The sequence below is a fragment of the Myotis yumanensis genome, unplaced genomic scaffold (assembly GCF_028538775.1).
Source record: "Myotis yumanensis isolate MYYU_CA2020_CCGP unplaced genomic scaffold, mMyoYum1.0.hap1 SCAF_8, whole genome shotgun sequence".
Classification (NCBI taxonomy): Eukaryota; Metazoa; Chordata; class Mammalia; order Chiroptera; family Vespertilionidae; genus Myotis; species Myotis yumanensis.
The window spans coordinates 61,036,583-61,055,303 of record NW_027223759.1 but is presented as its reverse complement, the minus strand read 5'-3'; the positions used below and the strand labels follow the sequence as shown (position 1 = coordinate 61,055,303).

Below are 18,721 nucleotides of genomic sequence, written 5' to 3'. Positions count from 1 at the left end.
CACAGTGCACAAATTGGTGCACCTTGAAAGGAACTGTGGGCCGCAAGGCTGTGGTGGGCACAGGGTGGGTCTCGGCCCATCCTCCACACCCCACCCAGTCCTTCCCACTGTGGCCCCAGTCTCCTCTCTGCCGGCAGCCCTGCTCCCACCACTGCTGCTCCCATGTGCTGACGGTGCGGTGTCTGGCAATCAGGGGCAGTGTTGAGCGCCGGCAGCGGGTGAGAGTGGCAGCTCTGGTGCCAGCAGCAGGTGCAAGTACCTGGCAGGACCATGGCATACAGGAGCAAAGAATTTCAGTAACCACCAGAGGCTAGCCCTGATGACAACCACTGGCACCCTGCCTTGGTCTGGTGCCCCTGCTCACCTGATCCACCATCCGGCTGCAGCCGAAGCCCACCATGTTCCTCTCATGCCCCCTGATGGTCAGCGCACGTCATAGGGACCAATTGTTTGGTTGTTCTGCCATTTGGTCTATTTGCATATTAGGGTTTTATATATATAGATATTTTTATTGATTTCAGAGAAGAAGGAAGAGGGAGAGATAGAAACATCAATGATGAGAATCATTGATCGGATGCCTCCTGCATGTCCCCTACTGGGGATTGAGCCTGAAACCTGGACATGTGCCCTTGACCAAAATGGCACTTGGGGCCCATCAGTCCACAGGCCAATGCTCTATCCACTGAGCCAAACCGGCTAGGGTGCAAGAAGGGTTTTTTAAAGAACAAACTGCTGCTCTGGCTCTAAGGTTCCTTGCCAAGGAAAAATACAAATCTTAATTGTCTTCACCACAAATACTGATAAGAAAAAGGTTTAGCCAACTGAATGAATAAACTTAACTTATTCCAACTGTTATAAATTAGTGGGATTTTTAAAAAATCGTATTGTACCTGTCTCAGGGCTGAAATTTTATTTATTTTATTATTATTTTTTAAAATATATTTTATTGATTTTTTACAGAGAGGAAGGGAGAGGGATAGAGATTTAGAAACATCGATTAGCTGCCTCCTGCACGCCCCCCACTGGGGATGTGCCCACAACAAAGGTACATGCCCTTGACGGGAATCAAACCTGGGACCCTTCAGTCCACAGGCCAACGCTCTATTCACTGAGCCAAACCAGTTAGGGCAGGGCTGAAATTTTAAAAAGAAACTATCAGGTCTAAGGTTGCATCTGTTTCTATATGTGTATGTATGTTTACCTCTGGATGATATTGCTAGAATTGGTTTGTAAAAATCTCTGTTTAATTGGTTTAAAGAAATTAAGTATCTATATAAAAATTCTCATAAATATAATAGAAACTAATGCTAATGCTTTTCAGGATCATGTGTTTTGAAAAAATATTTGATGTTAAAGCTGGTTTGCGTTTGGTGTGGTTAAATAGGCATGTCTTTAGGGCTATTATAATACTTTATTTTACTTGGGTTTATTGGGTCAAATAAGTTCATGTTATCTTGGTTGTAAAACTTGTCAGCAAGAAAAGTAACTTAGTACAATGACATTTTCATAAGTAACCCAGACATAATTGTGAAGAACAAGTAAAATAAGTAGGTGTAGATCGGTAAGTTTTTAGGTGATCTTTTTGGCATTACTTATCTTTTATAGCATGTCTACTTACTTCCTCCAAATCTTTTGGTAACATGAAACCTTAGAGTTTTAATAAATTAAAATAAATGATGAATCAAAGTAAAACCATTGAATATCTAGATCATTTCCACATAAGATAAAATACTGAGACATTAATTCTTAAATAAGTTTATGTTTGACTTCTTATTGCAGACAAACTAGATAAACTTGAATTTGTTAATTAACCTGTGTTGTGCTTTGTTCAGAAAGCAGATCTTTCTAAAAAAATTATGAAATGTATTTGCCAGTATTTCTTCTTCAAGGAAACACCAGATGGCGGATGAGGAGGTGCTGTGGCAGGCCTAGGATGGGGGGCTGCGGAGGGTTCGTGGAGGACTTGGCGGCTGCATCCAGGGCCCAGGTTGAGACCAGGGACTGGGCAGGACGAGCTCGTGGAGGCAAGGCCGAGGACAAAGAGTGGATCCCCATCACCAAGCTGGTCAAGGACAAGAAGATCAAGTCCCTGGAGGAGATCTACTTCTCCTTGTCCATCAAGAAATCTGAGGTCATTGACTTTTTACTGGGGGGCATCCCACAAGGACGAGGTTTTGTAGATTATGCTGGTGCAAAAGCAGAACCGAGCTACCAGAGGACCCTCTTCAAAGCATTTGTGGCCATTGGGGATACAGTGGGCAATTCGGCCTCAGTGTTAAGTGCCCCAAGGAAGTAGCCACTGCCATCCAGGGTCCATCATCCTGGTCAGGCTCTCTATTGTCCCTGAGCAGGGAGGCTACTGGGGGCACAGAATCAGCAAATCCCACACCGTCCCTCACAAGGTGACCCACCCTGTGGCTCTGTGCTGATGTGCCTCATTTCCACCCCCAGGGGCACTGGTCTCGCCTCAGCCCCTGTGCCAAGAAGCTGCAGCTGATGGCAGGTATCAAAGACTGCTGGACCTTGGCCGGGCTGCACTGCCACTCTGGGCAACTGTGCCAAGGCCGCCTTTGATGCCATCTCCAAGACCTACAGTTACCTGCCCCTCAAAGGTATTCAACAAGCCTCCCTATCAGAAAGTCACAGGCTGTCTGATAAAAACCCACACCAGAGTTTCTATGCAGAGGGCCCAGGCTCCAGCCATGGCCATCACATAATTTTATACAAGAAAAACAAAGTGAATTAAGCCTGTTAAAATGATATATATTTTCCAGTAAAAGAGCTTATGTTTCCAGAGGTTATAAAATGTATTCATAAATTTTCCAGTCTAAAGAGTGCTAATTACTTACTTTTCAGTTGTCATTAGAAATTAAGGTTTCCAACAGTGAAGAATTTTAATTAATATGGAAGGAAATAATATGTGTTTTCAGTAAAAGAAGATAGAAGATATGGAATTGCATTTTGGAGAAAAGTGTCGTGAAAAGGAATCTTGGGAAAGAAATTTTATGTGTGATCAGCTGGATAAGATTGAATAAATTTGTTAGAAGGATTTTTAAAAATAAACTTTAATATCAATATCGTCCTAAATCTATATCCTTTCATCTGTTAAAAGGACAAGTTTTCTTAGATGATTGGTCTACTCTTAATATTATGAACATGTTTTGTCAAGAAAGCAAAGATTTTGTTTTATCAAAATAGTTTCTGTGTTTTATGTTGCCGCAATCAGGTCTTTAACTTGTTCAGAGAATAGGAAAATGTGACCCATAAACAAAAGAAAAATCATTCCATAGAAATAGACCAGGGAAGTTAAGTGATTACCCTAAGCTCATAGTTAGTTCCTTCCAGATCTAGGCTTTGAACCCAGGCAAGAGTTAGAGCCCACGATGTAACCACTATTCTAATTGGCCTGTAGTATGACAGGACAAGCACGATGTTTCTACAATCCATCTTATTAGTGCAGATGTGCTGGTGATAAGAAAGGTGGCTTCAGGTATACCGCCAGGTTGATGGAATGATTATTGGTTGAAATGCCTTGTTAGTTGGGGCAGCCTTATATAGTACTTCAGTAACTGAGGTTCCATTCATTCAGTCAACATTGATTGTATTCCAGGGATTCTTTTGTATGCTTCAGATAACTATCAGCTTACAAGCATTTACTATGTGTATTTTTAGATAAAAGTACTTTAGAGAGCCCTGCTCGGGGGGCTCAGTTGGTTGGAGTGTTGTCTTGTACACCAAAAAGGTTGCGGGTGCTATCCCAGTCAGAGCACATACCTAGGTTGCAGATTCAATCCTCCATTTGGGTTCATATGGGAGGCAACCGGTTGATGTTTCTCTCTCACATCAATGTCTCTCTCTCTGCCCCCCCTCCTCTCTCTAAAAATCAATAAATATATCCTCCATCCTCTGGTGAGGATTAAAAAAAATTTTTTTTAAAGAAGTACTTTAATGAGAAAAGTTCCAATGAGCTTTGGTTTCTTCATTTGAAGTTGGATCTAATAATCTACGCCCTGCCTGTTTTCCAGGGCAGTCAGATGGGATAAATGTGATGAAGCTTGTGAAAGAACTTGGCTTCAATAAATTATTGTATAATTCTAATGCAGCAACAATAATCAACATAACACACATTTCTTTTCACCTTCTTGGACTCTGCAATTAGAGAAAAGTCAAATGCTGATCAAGCTGTGACATGGACAATTGACACTGAGCACACAAAATTCAAGCCATAAGCCATATGGGATTCTACAGGTACAGAATACCTTTGGAAATAGCTGATAACTGCTACAATAAATTAATTACTTAGAGGTTTTCTTGTGAACAATATGGCTTATCTAGTTTATTTTCCTATATTGTATTCAATACTATACCACACATATATTATAAAATATCCTATCTCATGTGTGTATGCGTTTAACTTACAAGTTCTTTCCTAATACTACAGTACTTCTTTTATGATCACTCATAACACCTGACAGAGTAGTCAGGAAATAGTCATTTAATTGAATCTGTGTTGCCCTGGCCAGTGCAGCTCAGTTGGTTGAGTATCATCTAGTGCATCAAAAGGTCACTGGTTCAATTCCAGTCAGGGTACACACCCAGGTCCTGTGGGTTTGATCCGAAGTTGGGCTGCATACAATAGGCAACTGATCAATGTTTCTTTCTCACATCAATGTTTCTCTGTCTCTCTCCCTCTCCCTTTCTAAAAAAAATATTTCTTAAACAATAAAAGAGCATATTTAATTGAACATGTGTTTTCAGGGTATTTAGACTTTTGGTTTCTCTATAAGAAATAATATAAAGGAGAGGTATAATGCTGGTTTCAGTGTTTTTTTTCATTTATTATATAAAAGAAAAAAATTAATGCAGTTGGTTTGTACACATTGAAATTCCATAAAACAAATCCATAGAAATTAGGATACTATATGCATGCACTCTGCATTTTCTTTGTTAAATGTTTTGGTTCACAAAAATAACAACACATTTTTTTTCCTTTAAAGCCACTAGAGCAGAGGGAGATCAAAACATGCAGCACGGTACACATTTGCATAGTATATGTTACCCAGCATGCCTTGTAGAATGCTACACATTCACCTATATAAGAAAAATAAAAGGGGGCAAATTATCAAAATAATAGCTAATGTTGAAAGAAAGAAAAAAAGTTACTTGACAAAGGTGGAATCTTCCCCCGCACCCCGGCTCTTCCCCCCCCCCCCCCCCCAATTTGTAGCTGGTAATACAGCAGTGGTTTGGGATATCAACAGCCCTCAGGAAAGTAGGGAACATCATTTTACATCCAATTGCCATTTTTATTTGTGGTTTTTGTAAGTTTCTGTTTTCCCTCCTGCCACCCCTAAAAAAAACAAAAAAAACACAAACAGCTAATGGCTTTAACTTATGTTTCAAAATAGTATTCAGTACAAACAGATTGAAGAATCCCTAAATACTTCTTTGTTGCTGGGACATTTTTATTTATCATTCTGACTTTCGGCTGTGAAAAATAGGAAACATTTCAAACATGTCCGGAATTCAGAGGAGCCCTATGAGCTCACCTCTCTGTTACATTTTGTAGTTGTGATTGAAGAATAAATAAGAACAGTAAATATAGTATGAATCTTATCACAAAATAAAATTTAATATGTTTCTGGAAGGGAATAAAGTATAATAAATTACATCCATCGATTGCAAGGCTCTGAAGCAAATTGCTGGAAAAGTGTTAAGCAGCAAGTTAGAAAGATGATAAATGAAATACATCTGGTAAAACTTAGAACTAAATCTATATCCTTTTAAAAAATACAACTGCCAATTTTAACAGTGGAATTGTTGTAAGTTTGTGCTATAACAAATGTGCTTCTTTCTCCTCAATCTATTTTCATATTATTGGCAAAATATATATCTTTTATAATTTTATACTGTACAATATATGTTTTTGCTACATTATTTTTCTACTGTGTAATGCAGATGAGAAGTAACAACATAGATTTATTTTGGGAATAAAATGCTTTCATTTTAATAACATCCGGGAAAATATTGTAAGGCATATGAAAAATAGTATGCAACAATGTAGCATTAATAATCCTGCATCTTTAATACATCCTTTATGCATACAAGATGCACACTGATTTCAGTTAAAAGTGTGAAAAAGTGGCATGCAAGTAGGGCAAGAGTGGCCCCTACCTAAATATAGACATAGCCATTTGTTGAGAAATGTAAGTGTTCAAAACGTAACCAAGAACACTTACCACGTATTGAAAGCTAGAGGCCAGCTACTTTTGGTTCTTAAATAGTTCTCATTTTAAATCCTTACAGTTTTCAAACAGGAAGCATCAGTGTATTTCCAAAACCACTCTAAATTCATTAGAAACATTTTTTTACAATTTTCTGCGCACCTTTTACACACATCAAAAGAAACAAAGGAAAGTTTCATATGTAACTATGACTCACCCAAACTCACTGCTACTCACTCATTTATACATTTTTTGCAAGGTAAGTGGGAGCTACAGCCCTTAGTCAAGATGATCTGCTGAGATATTTCCTAGTCTTCTCATAATGTCCCTCGATTATATGAAGCATTTGGGATTAAATCATCCGTAAGCAGACAGAGATAGCTGCTGTAAGAGGATGTATTTCATTTGAGAATGTTTTAAGAAAAGAAGAAACCTTTCGAAAGTAATCTTTGAGTGCTGTAGCCTCTGTCTGTCCATGTAAGCCAAGGTGACTATTTTGACTAACTTGACATTTAAGTGAACAACGAAACAGTTATCCTCGTTGTCTGACAGCTGTGGTATTGACAGTGAGCATGATTGTCATTGAAAAGAGCAGACTGTTTTCTGACCTACAGACACAGCTTGAGTAAGTAACTTAGTATGAACAATATTTAAAGGTATATGGAGCTAATAAAGCAAATTTTATTACCTAATTTCCTACAATGTTTTCCATTCATATAGTTATTCAAATATGAGTTTTATGTAATTAAAAAGAAAATGACATGCACTATTGTCATGAAAGACATAGGCGGAAATAGGAAAGAAATAAGGGGTACATTCCCATTTATTTGAAATATTTTATATATATTTTTTTGATGACATAGGAGTTCAAGAGAATGTATGTTCTTACCCAGTAAATGCCTAAGTATCCGCAGGAGAAGTCAAGCTTCAACAAAGTTTGAATTTACAAACCAGCTGCACTTAAACATCAAGTATCTGCATCTACTATCTTTCAGACTTAGAGCTGGATGTTATAACAAGTTGCACACAAAGATAATTCCCCTGCAGTTTGATTTGTTCCCTATGATGAACGACTTATTAAATTAACCTTGCTTCCTAATAAATTGTGAACCTATTCAAAGAAAACTTCACTAATGTGGAAGAAATGAAAGGGTGACAAGAGCATTTTGGAAACAGTTTAAAATCTAAAGGGAAGGTATATTTTAACAATTTATGTATTTAGCTTTGCTGCAAGATTAGCAGTAATAGTAATAAATTTGATCACTATTTATTGAAAAGTATTTTTCTCTTTAAAGACTGCTTGTCTTCTGTAGAGAAGAGGTAGTATAAATATCAATATATAGGGCAAATTCTATAGTAGAATTATATTGTTTTTATTCTTAGCAAATACCAAAATAAAATTGTATAACTAAGAAAATATACTAGCATGCAAAATAAGGTTGCCTAGCAATATTCTTAACTGACATCCTGGGTCTCAACAACATTTTATGATATGTTCATTCAAAGAGTTGAAATTTGCAAACCAACTACTGGCATGATTTTCGTCTCTCCCTCCCTTTCACTGCCCTAGCTCTTATTATGAATTTTAAGGCCCCCACACAACAGACAAGTTCAAGTATGCAGGTATGAAAAGAGGTTAACATTCCAAAAATACATTTTGCAAACAACAATAATAAATAAAGTAACTGACAAATTATTTCAAGGGAACAAATAATTTGCTCAGAATTTGTTTTATATTTAAAAAATTCATTTCCTTTAGGACTAAGTGCAATGAAGTATCATCACATAATTAAGACTCTCTTATTAGGAAAGACTATCAGTCTAAATTAATAATTTTAATTTTCTTTCCAATGGAACTGTAAAAAGATAAGAGAGAATCATTAGTCATTTATAAACATTGCTACGTTCCCTTAAATATTGGAGTAAACAAGATCACATTGTTGAGTATAATATTGAAGTCATATTATAGCCTTGAGAATTAACATCAGTATTGACAAGTTGCATTCCTTTTTTACCAGGACTACATTTCCACATCGTCACATGAGTCTACATGGTTACATGTTCAATGACTGAAATGACAGAATATGTAACTTACATATTCTGAAACTACATATACCAAAATCACAGAATATGTGGTTTATACTACAAGTTAAAACAGCCTCAAAATATTATACGACTTCTTTCTCCTGCTTATCATTTTCTATTTTCAAATGAAATCAGTTAAAAACAAAGTACTTGTAGAATATGTATTTTCCAAAGGTGCTTGATATGCTTGGCAAAAATAAAACTTTTCATTTAGCATATATCTGTATTTTAGTATCATTTACACAATAAAGTCTAAGGCTTAAAAAAAAGGAAAATGCATCTCTTATTCATTTGGAGAAGATAAACATTACAAAAGGAATGGGGGAAATATGCCATATCAAAGTAAAATTTTAAATATATCCATCAAGAAAATATACATTATATCCTTTCCAAGATTGTTAGCTTTTGAGTAAGAATGCAAAGCAAAACACATATCGACACTTTATGGTAAATGACATATTGGTTTGTGCAGATTTTAAATGGACCTCTCTCTTTATCAGCATGACACGGAAGACTTAGAAACAGGGCTTTGAGAGGCCTTTAAAAACAAGTGATTTTTAAAAGTTGAAAAAATATGAAAATCTTGCTGACTAGGAAATATATGTAAATACTGTTAAAGCTACCTGCCATAAAATGTAAATATTTTAAAGTAGTTAAATGACCGGGTTGCTAATGCTACTACAGAAAAAGCTGAACAGCTGTCTAGTCTAAATTCAGACACCTTGGTGCACTCTTTGCAATTAAATACTGTAATGCGCACAAACAAGAAACCAGTAAAGCATCTAGAAAAATGTTTTGGCTAATGTTTTCTTTCTCATGCAAGTATGTGCTGTACATGTAATAAGTATATTTTTGCTTACTGGAAAATGCTCTTCTGTGCTCTAACAAAGTATTCAGTAATGGCAGGTTATATGTTTATTAAAGTGCATAATGGATACAGCTCTTTTAAATGTCTTAACTGAAAGTTCTGTAAGCTTCACTAGATGACAAAAGAACTTCATAAGCCAGTAACACATATTAACTTTTAGAATTTACTGAGCCCATATTTTTAGTTGTATCAAATATTTGAGATAACTTACATAATTATAGGCATCTTCATTATCAGCTAAACATAATGGAATATGCACAGTGAACATGAGGGGAGGGAATGTGGGAAGTCATCATGGGGTTTAACATATGTATAATTAATTAATCAAGAATATGAAACTTATTTTCATGGCCAGGAAATTTATTTAACTGGTGCATGCTTCGAGAGCCTAAATATTGAAAGGCTTGGTGGAGGGAAAAAGATAATAGAAAATGAATTATTATTGTTTCCAAAAAATAGGTTTTATGACGTGTACCAGTACAAAAGGATTTTTATGCATGGTCCAACTGGGGCTTTAGAAAAATGCATGCATTGTAGACTTTTAGAAACAAGAGCCTTTTCCTAAAGACATTTGTGTATTGTATAAAATGGTCAATTTCAACAATTTCTTGGATCATAGTGAATCTAAGTCTTCCTTAAAAATATAAGATAGAAGGTCACCAATTCCAAAATTATAGCCACTGGAAAAACTGTGAAGACTTAATATGTGAAGAGGAATGTTGATTAGAAATAAGGAAGCTCAATCTCCAAATTCTTTATAATCCTTTGCAATAAAAATACTATAAGTTTAGTGAACAAATATGTTCTGAATGAGTTTCTTTTCATTGCAAGCTTTTACATTCATCACTTGTTTTCACATTTTCAATTAATTGTTTGGTACAAACACATCTTTCAATATCAAAATTGAATGTGTCTATATAAAACTAACATCCTTAGAATAATTATAAAGAATTTGGTGAAGGGCTAGCGCATTCAGATATTCAAAGACAGAGGTTGAGTGAGGCAATGAAAAATATTCAGTTGTGCCTAGTGGGAAATACTGAACCCGTGTTTGTGACGTGGATGGAAAAATTCCCACCTGGAGGTGTTTAGCTTTGCACTCAGGAGGATGTGTGCCCATCCTTACTCCCTGACTTCAGATCCAGGATGTATATAGTTGTGCTCAGATTTATTAAAGGGGAAACACCCATTTTCCATTTCACATAACCTGCTATGATTGGGCTTCCCTTTTCTCTCTCACTGCAAAAGAAATTTTGAGATTTTTTTTTTCCAACTTCAAATGAAATAACAGTAGTGACTAAACGAAAAGCAAAACACTTTGAAACAACAGCTGTGCCAGGAAAGAAATAAAAATATTAAAATATGAGAAGATTGTATACTTTCTGAATTAATTTGAGATTCTTTTGGCACTGTCAATACATTTGGTAAGTTTGAAAAGCCATTTTGGAAACATTAACGTATATTAAAATGTGTATACATTCCAACTTTAAGTGTAAATTTAGCTCCCAGCAAATAAATACCATAGCTGGTTTTTGGCTTCTATTGGTATTTTGATATCCTCATTAATCAGTTATTTTTTCAGATTTTTTTAATGGATCGCCACATGCTCAAGTAGACTTTCTAGTCGATTCACCCAAATTCCAACAGGAATTGGTTTATAAATTGGTTCCAACTGGAACTGGTCATTTGGAATTTCCAGCATGGGAAATTATTTTATATGTGCCTTGATAAGTACCCTAACTTACAAATTGATGTGTCTAAATCTAATGAAGAAAACAAAGGTACTGTTATGTAAATGTTGCACTTAAAAATATCTATATGATTGGGCATCTAATATCCATCTAGACTTAAGGGCATGATGTACTTTTTTTTCTTTTCTTTTTCTTTTTTTTTTTTTGCCCCTTATTTAGCATCAAATGACAGCAGCCCATAAACACAGTAAATACTGTGCTGTACTTGCCAAGTTAAGATGATTGGTTTATCCTAGCAGTGCTATGGCAAATTGTCAACAGATGAATTTTTGTTTGTTTGTTTGCTTCTTGCAGACTCAAAGCCTATGTCGGGAGTCATGGCTATAGCCCCCAGGTGATCCTCGGTTCCTGTGGGGTTTGTAACTGTCCTGGTATGAGTCAGGGTAATCTTCTTCCACAAGAGGATAATGATCTCGGCTATGCTGGGAACTGGAAGACAAGCGGTTCCTGCTCTTCCGAGCCCTTTCGTTGTGATAATTTTCATCAGAGGTCATTAGGCTTCGTCTTTCAATTGGAGAGTTCTCTGTGGAATGGTTGCTGTGCCTCACACGCTGACTCTAAAAATATCAAATAGTTCATTGATTAAATAATGTCAGCTTCATTCATCTAGAACACGTCAATGCATGTAACAAAGAGTAGGATCTGTACAATAAGATGCCGGATATCTGACTTAATGAAGAATTTTGATGCACAAATGATCTGCTCAACATATCTGATTTTATTTATTTGGGACATATCATGCAAAGATGTCAAAGTGTTGATAGTCTATTAATTTAATTACATAATGCTGCATGATTATGCTTCCTCTTAAAATACAGAATTGAAAATTAACTGTTGAATGGAACTCAATATATTTAGGGAGGCCTAACAACTCCAATTCTGTTGTAAACATGAGGATTATTCTACTATTCAGAAATAAAGTTCAGAATAACATGATTTGTGCTCATAAAATAATGCATTTGTTTCCGTGCCCTACATAAAGGTAATATTCTTTCTGAAGGACTATACAATTACGTAGCCAACTAATTGATACATTTACAAATCTTGCTTCCTCAACTGAAATGTCATGTAAAACTATCTTCAGATAAAAACTAAATTCCTCTAACATCATTAATTGAAATTATCTTCAGACATTTATTTAATGGCTCAGAAAATGTTATTCAACATTTTTCTTCAAATCATAGGAAAACACGTATCATAGCTGTGTCTGCCTGCTTGGAGGGGTCACCTCAGTTAAGAAACAGGATCGTGATAAAACCAAAGATCCAGATACGTTTCCTCTAAAAGACACTCACCTTCACACAGAAGGAAACTCACTCAACAGTCACAGCCTGTGCCTTAATCTCAGCCAGGGGTCTAGCAATTAAAGGCCATGGTTACTAGGAGAAATAGGCCACAGGATGAAGGGCACCGCATTAACTCAGGGGAAACTGGGAGAACCACTCTAGGTGGATTTCTTAGAGATGACGAATCAAGAGTGTTGTCTTTATAGATAAAGTGCAACATTTCATTTCTATGTACATTACAGAAGCACATTGCTTCATGCATCCACTTCTCATTTCACAATGTACAATTTGGAGCCAACCCAAATGAGTCAGTGGAAATGCCACCCTCAGATCAGCACACAGGCAGTGAAACAAGGCAAGAAATAGCCCTGGTGCATACATATATACTGTATACAGAATATATGCATATTTTACAGTGATACATTTCCCATGTGCATTTCCAGCCTCAAAAGCTATTCATTTGTATGGCAGTTTTTCTGCTTACAAAGATGCAATTTTGTAGCAAAGCAATACCATTATAATAGCACTTCAGAGAGTGCCATTTATCTCAGAGTTAACGCAACACGATCTTCAATTATGACTGTCATTATAACCCATTATTACAAAACTAGTCACGATGCAAGAGGGCTCAATTGACTACTACCTGTTCCTCAGTCAGCTGGGGCTTTGGCCACATTCCAGCAGCTGCTTGATAAATGGTAAATAATAATTGATGTAGAAAGGCAGGATTCACTTTGTATCATTGCCTCTGGCTCCCACTTCTAGCTCTGTGTGCAGCACCAGGACACGGGGGAGAGAACTTGTGCTCATCCCCAGCTTCCTTCAAGGACACTTGTCATAGCCACTGACCAAGGTGGGCCCCCACCCCCCAAGAAAACTCAGGGATCTGTCCCTGTTTCCGAACAGAGCAGCTCTACTTGTGTGCACAATCTGTAACGACTGGGCAAGCCAGAGGACCCCGGAGCCCATGGCGCAGGATTCGCTAAGAGCAGTCAAAAGGTCCATCTGTCCCCAAATCTTTGACTTAGCTTGCCACTACTGTACAGTCCTTAAGAAGTGACACGGAGAAATAACGCACAGCTGCACGGAGTAGGTGTTACGTTTCCCGGCAGAGTCTGGGCATAGAGGGATTGAGTTACCTAAGGGAAGGCCATTATAAATGAACAGAGGACAAAGTTCTAGAGAGAGGGCCACTTTCCGGGCCACTTTGTCTAGGATAGATCATGATTAAATAATAGTTGAGATTTTTTTTTTTAATGTATAATGCCCACACATGGTTCCCTCTTCAGATTAAGGACAATCTCAGTCTCCATCCCAATCAAGTTCCCTATAGAATCTTAATCAAAGTCCGGTTGTAGAAGCACGAGTGGCAAGTGGCAATACCTGTAACCCAGAAATTGCTGTGGGATATGGTGAGAGAGCTGTGGAGCCCAAATTCCTTCCAAGCAGCGGGGTCATAGGGGTGCTACTGGTTGTGTGGGTAGCACGCCAGTATGCCTCCAGGTACTCGCCCAGGTGTTCACACGCATCCTCCAGCTGGTTTTCATCCAGTATAACATCAAACATTTCCTGCAAGAAGAATCCATTTCATTTATACGTCACGCTTTAGACAATGAAACCTAAAACTCTACTCCACGAAGATCACAGCATTCCTAGTATCCAGCAGCAAATATCAGGTCTGAGGGGCGGTGCTGGCAGTTTCTAAAGTTAAAGTCGAGTAACGAACTGCACAGATAACCAGGGGCAAACTTGGACATTGACATGAAAATGGGAGTGCTCACTAAATGTTTAGCGTTTTCATTATTGAGAAGAAAAAGATGAGGTAAGCATGAAGGGGTTATAAGTAGAATATAGTGAAAAGATAATGTATTCCCATCTGTATCCATATCTTCCTATAGAGTTGAATTAAACTTAGTTCGGAATATGAAAGAAGCAACTAATGGTACTGAAAGAGGAGTTCTAAAAATGTTTTGCACAATGGCTGTGTCTTTGGAATTAAACATTTCATCTCCCCAAGTAACTATGTTGAAAGGAGTAACATTTACTTAGATAATTTTCAGAATGTTGGTGAAAATGATGTTATCCATCTCATGATAAAACAATATGAAAAGGAGATTTAGGATTAATACAAAAAATCACATTATAGTGACTTCTGCTAACAGAAGATCATTGTGTGAAATTGTTTTAAAAAAGACAAGAACGAGGAATATTTCATTGTGGGAGGGGAGGGGTGTCACACAAGAAGTATGTGGTGTCCACGCTTCAGGCAGTAGCAACTCCATCGGGCCTATAATCAAGGAGCATTCTTCTTCCCCAAGGAGCAGAGTGGCCCCTCTGTCACTGCAGTGTGATCGGGAACACAGACAGAATATACCCAGGACACAGGTTCCCTGGAGGGACAGTCAGAAAACCATGGCAGAGAGAAAGGCCACTCCATAGTTAAGTGAAAACATAGCCCAGCCATCGACAGCTTGATCTGCTCCTTCTCTCTCCCACCACCTCCACTCCCCACTTGCTTTTATTAGCTCTTTTTGCCGAAACAAGAACCTCTCAGAGAATGAATCAAACAGGGTTACTGCCATCAGCACTAATACTGTGGCTGGATTGCAGGTTAATGGCAACTGGATGACTTTGAGTTTGTGGTGAGTCAACTGACTCACTCATTAGTGTGAGGGCTTCTAGAAGCAGAAGTCACCATGGAAACCATCTCTCCCCCAACACTTACTATTTGAATGTTTTCATCATATTATTCTTTACTGAATATTTTGACCCTGAATAAGATGACTTCAATCCAAATCAACTGGTGTTTGAGAAGATCTAGCCAATTTAACTCACACGGAAACCTTTCCCTCCAAGAACATTTATTAGTAGATTTCAGATGGTTTTCTGCATGTTTTATTAATTTATCAAATATTTACTCAGTACTATTTTGTGCTAGGCATTGTAGGTATCCAGTGGCAAAGAAAGCAGCTAATATCCTTATGCTCAAGAGACATACAGTCTGGTGGGAGAGACAAGTATTAAAGTCCTTGATAGTCTATGTCACTCTGGGACTTTAAGTTGAACAATAAAGAGACTGAGTCAGTTAATGTTTAGAGCTGCAGCTTAAAGTTCTGGATTTGGAAGGAAGCCGAGAGAGGCGTGTGAAAGTTGAACATATGAGGGAGGGGGAATTATGAGGAAGCCAAAGAATTCTATCTGTAAAAGTAAGAGGAACAAAACAGATAAAGAGAAACAAAGACACAATGGAAGAAAGAAACCATATGGCCCATGAGAGACTGGGAAACAGCTAGTTGCTATAGTTGCATGAATGTATATCCCTTCAATAAGTCCCCTTTTCCACGAAAGCAACTTAAGAGAGTTTCTGTCTCGCCGAAACCGGTTTGGCTCAGTGGATAGAGCGTCGGCCTGCGGACTGAAAGGTCCCAGGTTCGATTCCGGTCAAGGGCATGTACCTGGGTTGCGGGCACCTCCCCGGTAGGAGATGTGCAGGAGGCAGCTGATCGATGTCTCTCTCATCGATGTTTCTAACTCTCCATCTCTCTCCCTCCCTCTCTGTAAAAAATCAATAAAATATATTTAAAAAAAAAAAGAGAGAGTTTCTGTCTCTTGCAATTAAAAACCCCTTCCCCATTAATGTAAAGTTTCAACAGTTACTTTACAAATACAGAATCTGAGAAGTGTCCATAATGCTCTGATAGAAACGGTGCATTCTCCGATAGCACTGCAGTGCGACCTTGATTGGACAAGAACCTCCCTATCCAAAAGAGCACACACAGACTCTGACTGAGACAGATGACACAGGAAGAAGAGGAAACTGGCCACCACGGGGACATAGGACCACTCCGTCAGCCACTCCAGGCTAAAGCTGGCAGCAAATTCTAGACTGTATGTTGTTTGGTGTCAGCTATTCATATACTTTTATTTATGTCAACTGTGTAATTCAAATACATAGGCCTCACTCTATAATGTGGGTTTTCCCCAATGTGTAGTCTCAATAAGTCATTTTCTTGCTTTCATAAAGTCCCAAGTTAAAGAACCCTCCAGGGACACCTGAGCTGGGGCCCTGACTATCACAGCCAGGATTGCAAAGCCCAGAGCGGGCAAAGATAGGTAAGCAGCACCTATTGCAGAATGTTGTTTGAATGAGGCTTATGTCTACTTGACTGTCCCACATGTTACATTGTCATGGCTGCAGGTACAATTAAACATACACTTAATTATAAGTCATTTTAATAAAGTGCTTCTCTTTGCTAATAGATAGAATTTGTCTATATCAGCACATGGCTGTTTGTTTGAGACAATCATTTCTAGGAAACTATGTATTTGCATTGCTAAAAAAGACAGGTATAGGATGCAAGATGAATTGAAACTGCTTTCAGGTTTTCAAAAGCACAGAGGAAAGCAAATTTCAGCTTCTGACAACGTGACTTACTTTCAACAAAGAAGAATTTTACAGGCTGTATATCTATGACAATTTTCCTTTTGAACTGTTTAGGAAAATGACTAGACCAGTGTTAGAAAGTGAGAATAATAGGAAGAAAATTTTAAATTATACATGAAATTCAAAGAGAAGCAGCCCAATGAATTATGCGAACCAGCTTTATCTATTTTTTCATAAACGTAAAGGTTCAAGTCTAGTTAGCTTCTTACTGTGCAGTAGTGAGGCCTCCAGCGTGGGATACAGATTCAGAAAGCTGCCTAATCAGCAGAAGAGGGTGTGAGTAATGGGACAGTCCCGGGCCATGAATAGTTACCCACTCTGTGATGTCATGCCATCGGTGACTGCCCGAGATAAGGGTAATGCTGGGCTGTTTCAAAGCACTACTGCAGCAAACACCTTTGACATCCTATGAGGGTGATACTGTTGTAATGAAACTAGTCCTATGTAATAAAAGGCTAATATGCAAATCGACCAAACAGTGGAACAACAGGTCACTATGATGTGCACTGACCACCAGGGGGCAGACGCTCAACACAGGAGCTGCTCCCTGGTGGTCAGTGCATTCCCACAGGGGAAGCGCCACTCAGCCAGAAGCCCTGAGCTGGGCTCACGGCTGGTGAGCACAGCGGTGGTGGCAGGAGCCTCTTCCACCTCCGAGGCAGTGCTAAGGATGTCCGACTGACGGCTTAGGCCCACTCCCCGGACATCCCCCGAGGCATCCTGGACTGTGAGAGGGCACAGGCCAGGCTGAGGAATGCCCCTCCTCCCCCGAGGGCACGAATTTCGTGCACCAGGCCTCTAGTTATTAGTAACAGGGAAGGCCAAATATTACAGGCATGTCATTTGGACAGCTTCATCAGGAAGTTAAAGCTTTATTTACACTTTCCAGGGAGCCAGTAATCTATTCCTGGCAGGTCACTGGGGGAAGGGACTGGACAGGGCGGAGACAGACGCATGCCCAGTAAAGTTGGGGGGGTGAGCAAAGCTGCTTGCTGTCAGTAACACCTGAGAATAGGTCGTGGTCCAGAATGGGTGTGGCTACTGTAAGGGTGTGAAATTTGGATATTTAATCCCCTAAACAAAGGAGTTTTCTCTTTTGTTGGTCTTGTGTTCTCAGTTGACTCCTGGCTTGTGGGGCTCTGACATTCTCCCGTGTGGCTCATGGCCGTGTAGCCCATGGCCATGTGGATCCCCACTCACAATGGACTAATGAATGTAACTAACCTGATGCTGAACTGGACCCGACTGCAACACAGAATGGAAACTCTGGACACTGGCTTTGTTTTTAGCCTTACTAAAACCCGGCTACACTTCTTCCAGGACTGGAGTATGGGAAATGGGACTTTGGAAGCCCAGAGATGTAACTCCACAAATAAAAATCACCCATCCTCCTGTAGGAGCCTCAGAGAATTCCTTTTCTCGAGCTATCGTTAGGACTTCATCCCCAGCACTCAGTGGGGAAAGGGATACCTCAACTTCCCCAATAACAATAGGACATTTCCTTCAGCTGAAATGGACAGAAATAATGGGGCCACTGAAGTTCATAAGAAGTGAACAAAGGAGTCGAAACAAACCATTAAAAAATCAACCCTTTCCTGGATAAGCTCTTTCAGAAAAATTAAAAACTAAAAACTAAAGCGTTATAGGTGACAAGAGTGAAAAACATGCCTTTAGCTCATCCAGTGGTTCAGAGAACAAAAATGGTAGGAAAGAAGGAAAGGGAACGACTGAAGCTGAATAGAGTGGAAATGAAGATCTGCAATGTCTTTCTATAAAAACTGCAAGTACTTAATGACCTTTCCAGCTCTCTACTCATAGAGCATCACAAATCTTCCCAGGGAGGGCGCCTGAAGTAGGGCAGCCAACCATCTTATTTGCTCAGAACTGAGTGATCCTTGGGACTATTAATGCCCAAAGCTGGAAAATCTGGGAAGAACTGTGATGGTGGGTTATCCAAGTTTTTACAGAAGACAGAGCACTTTTTAGGTCCTACATTGAGGACTAGAGCAGGTTCCACTTATTTCTTTCACATTCTTTTGGGAGGGAAGATATAGAGAGGGAGT

The 18,721-nt window shown here is 38.7% G+C and overlaps 1 protein-coding gene and 1 pseudogene across 6 annotated transcripts in view; one reads left to right on the top strand and one right to left on the bottom strand.

Moving 5' to 3' along the window:
- Positions 1-1,933: 1,933 nt before the first annotated feature.
- On the top strand, positions 1,934-2,717 carry LOC139015788 (small ribosomal subunit protein uS5 pseudogene; annotated as a pseudogene).
- A 2,504-nt stretch (positions 2,718-5,221) lies between these two features.
- Positions 5,222-18,721, bottom strand: part of CACNB4 (calcium voltage-gated channel auxiliary subunit beta 4) — a 238,341-nt gene continuing 224,841 nt past the window's right edge. For all 6 annotated transcript variants that reach the window (XM_070422998.1, XM_070422999.1, XM_070423001.1 and 3 more), the window contains 2 exons: positions 13,598-13,783; positions 5,222-11,485 (listed from right to left, as the gene is read on the bottom strand). In XM_070422998.1, the coding sequence (XP_070279099.1) occupies positions 11,225-11,485; positions 13,598-13,783 (447 nt within the window). In that variant the 3' untranslated portion in view covers positions 5,222-11,224. The remainder of the gene's footprint in view (positions 11,486-13,597; positions 13,784-18,721) is intronic.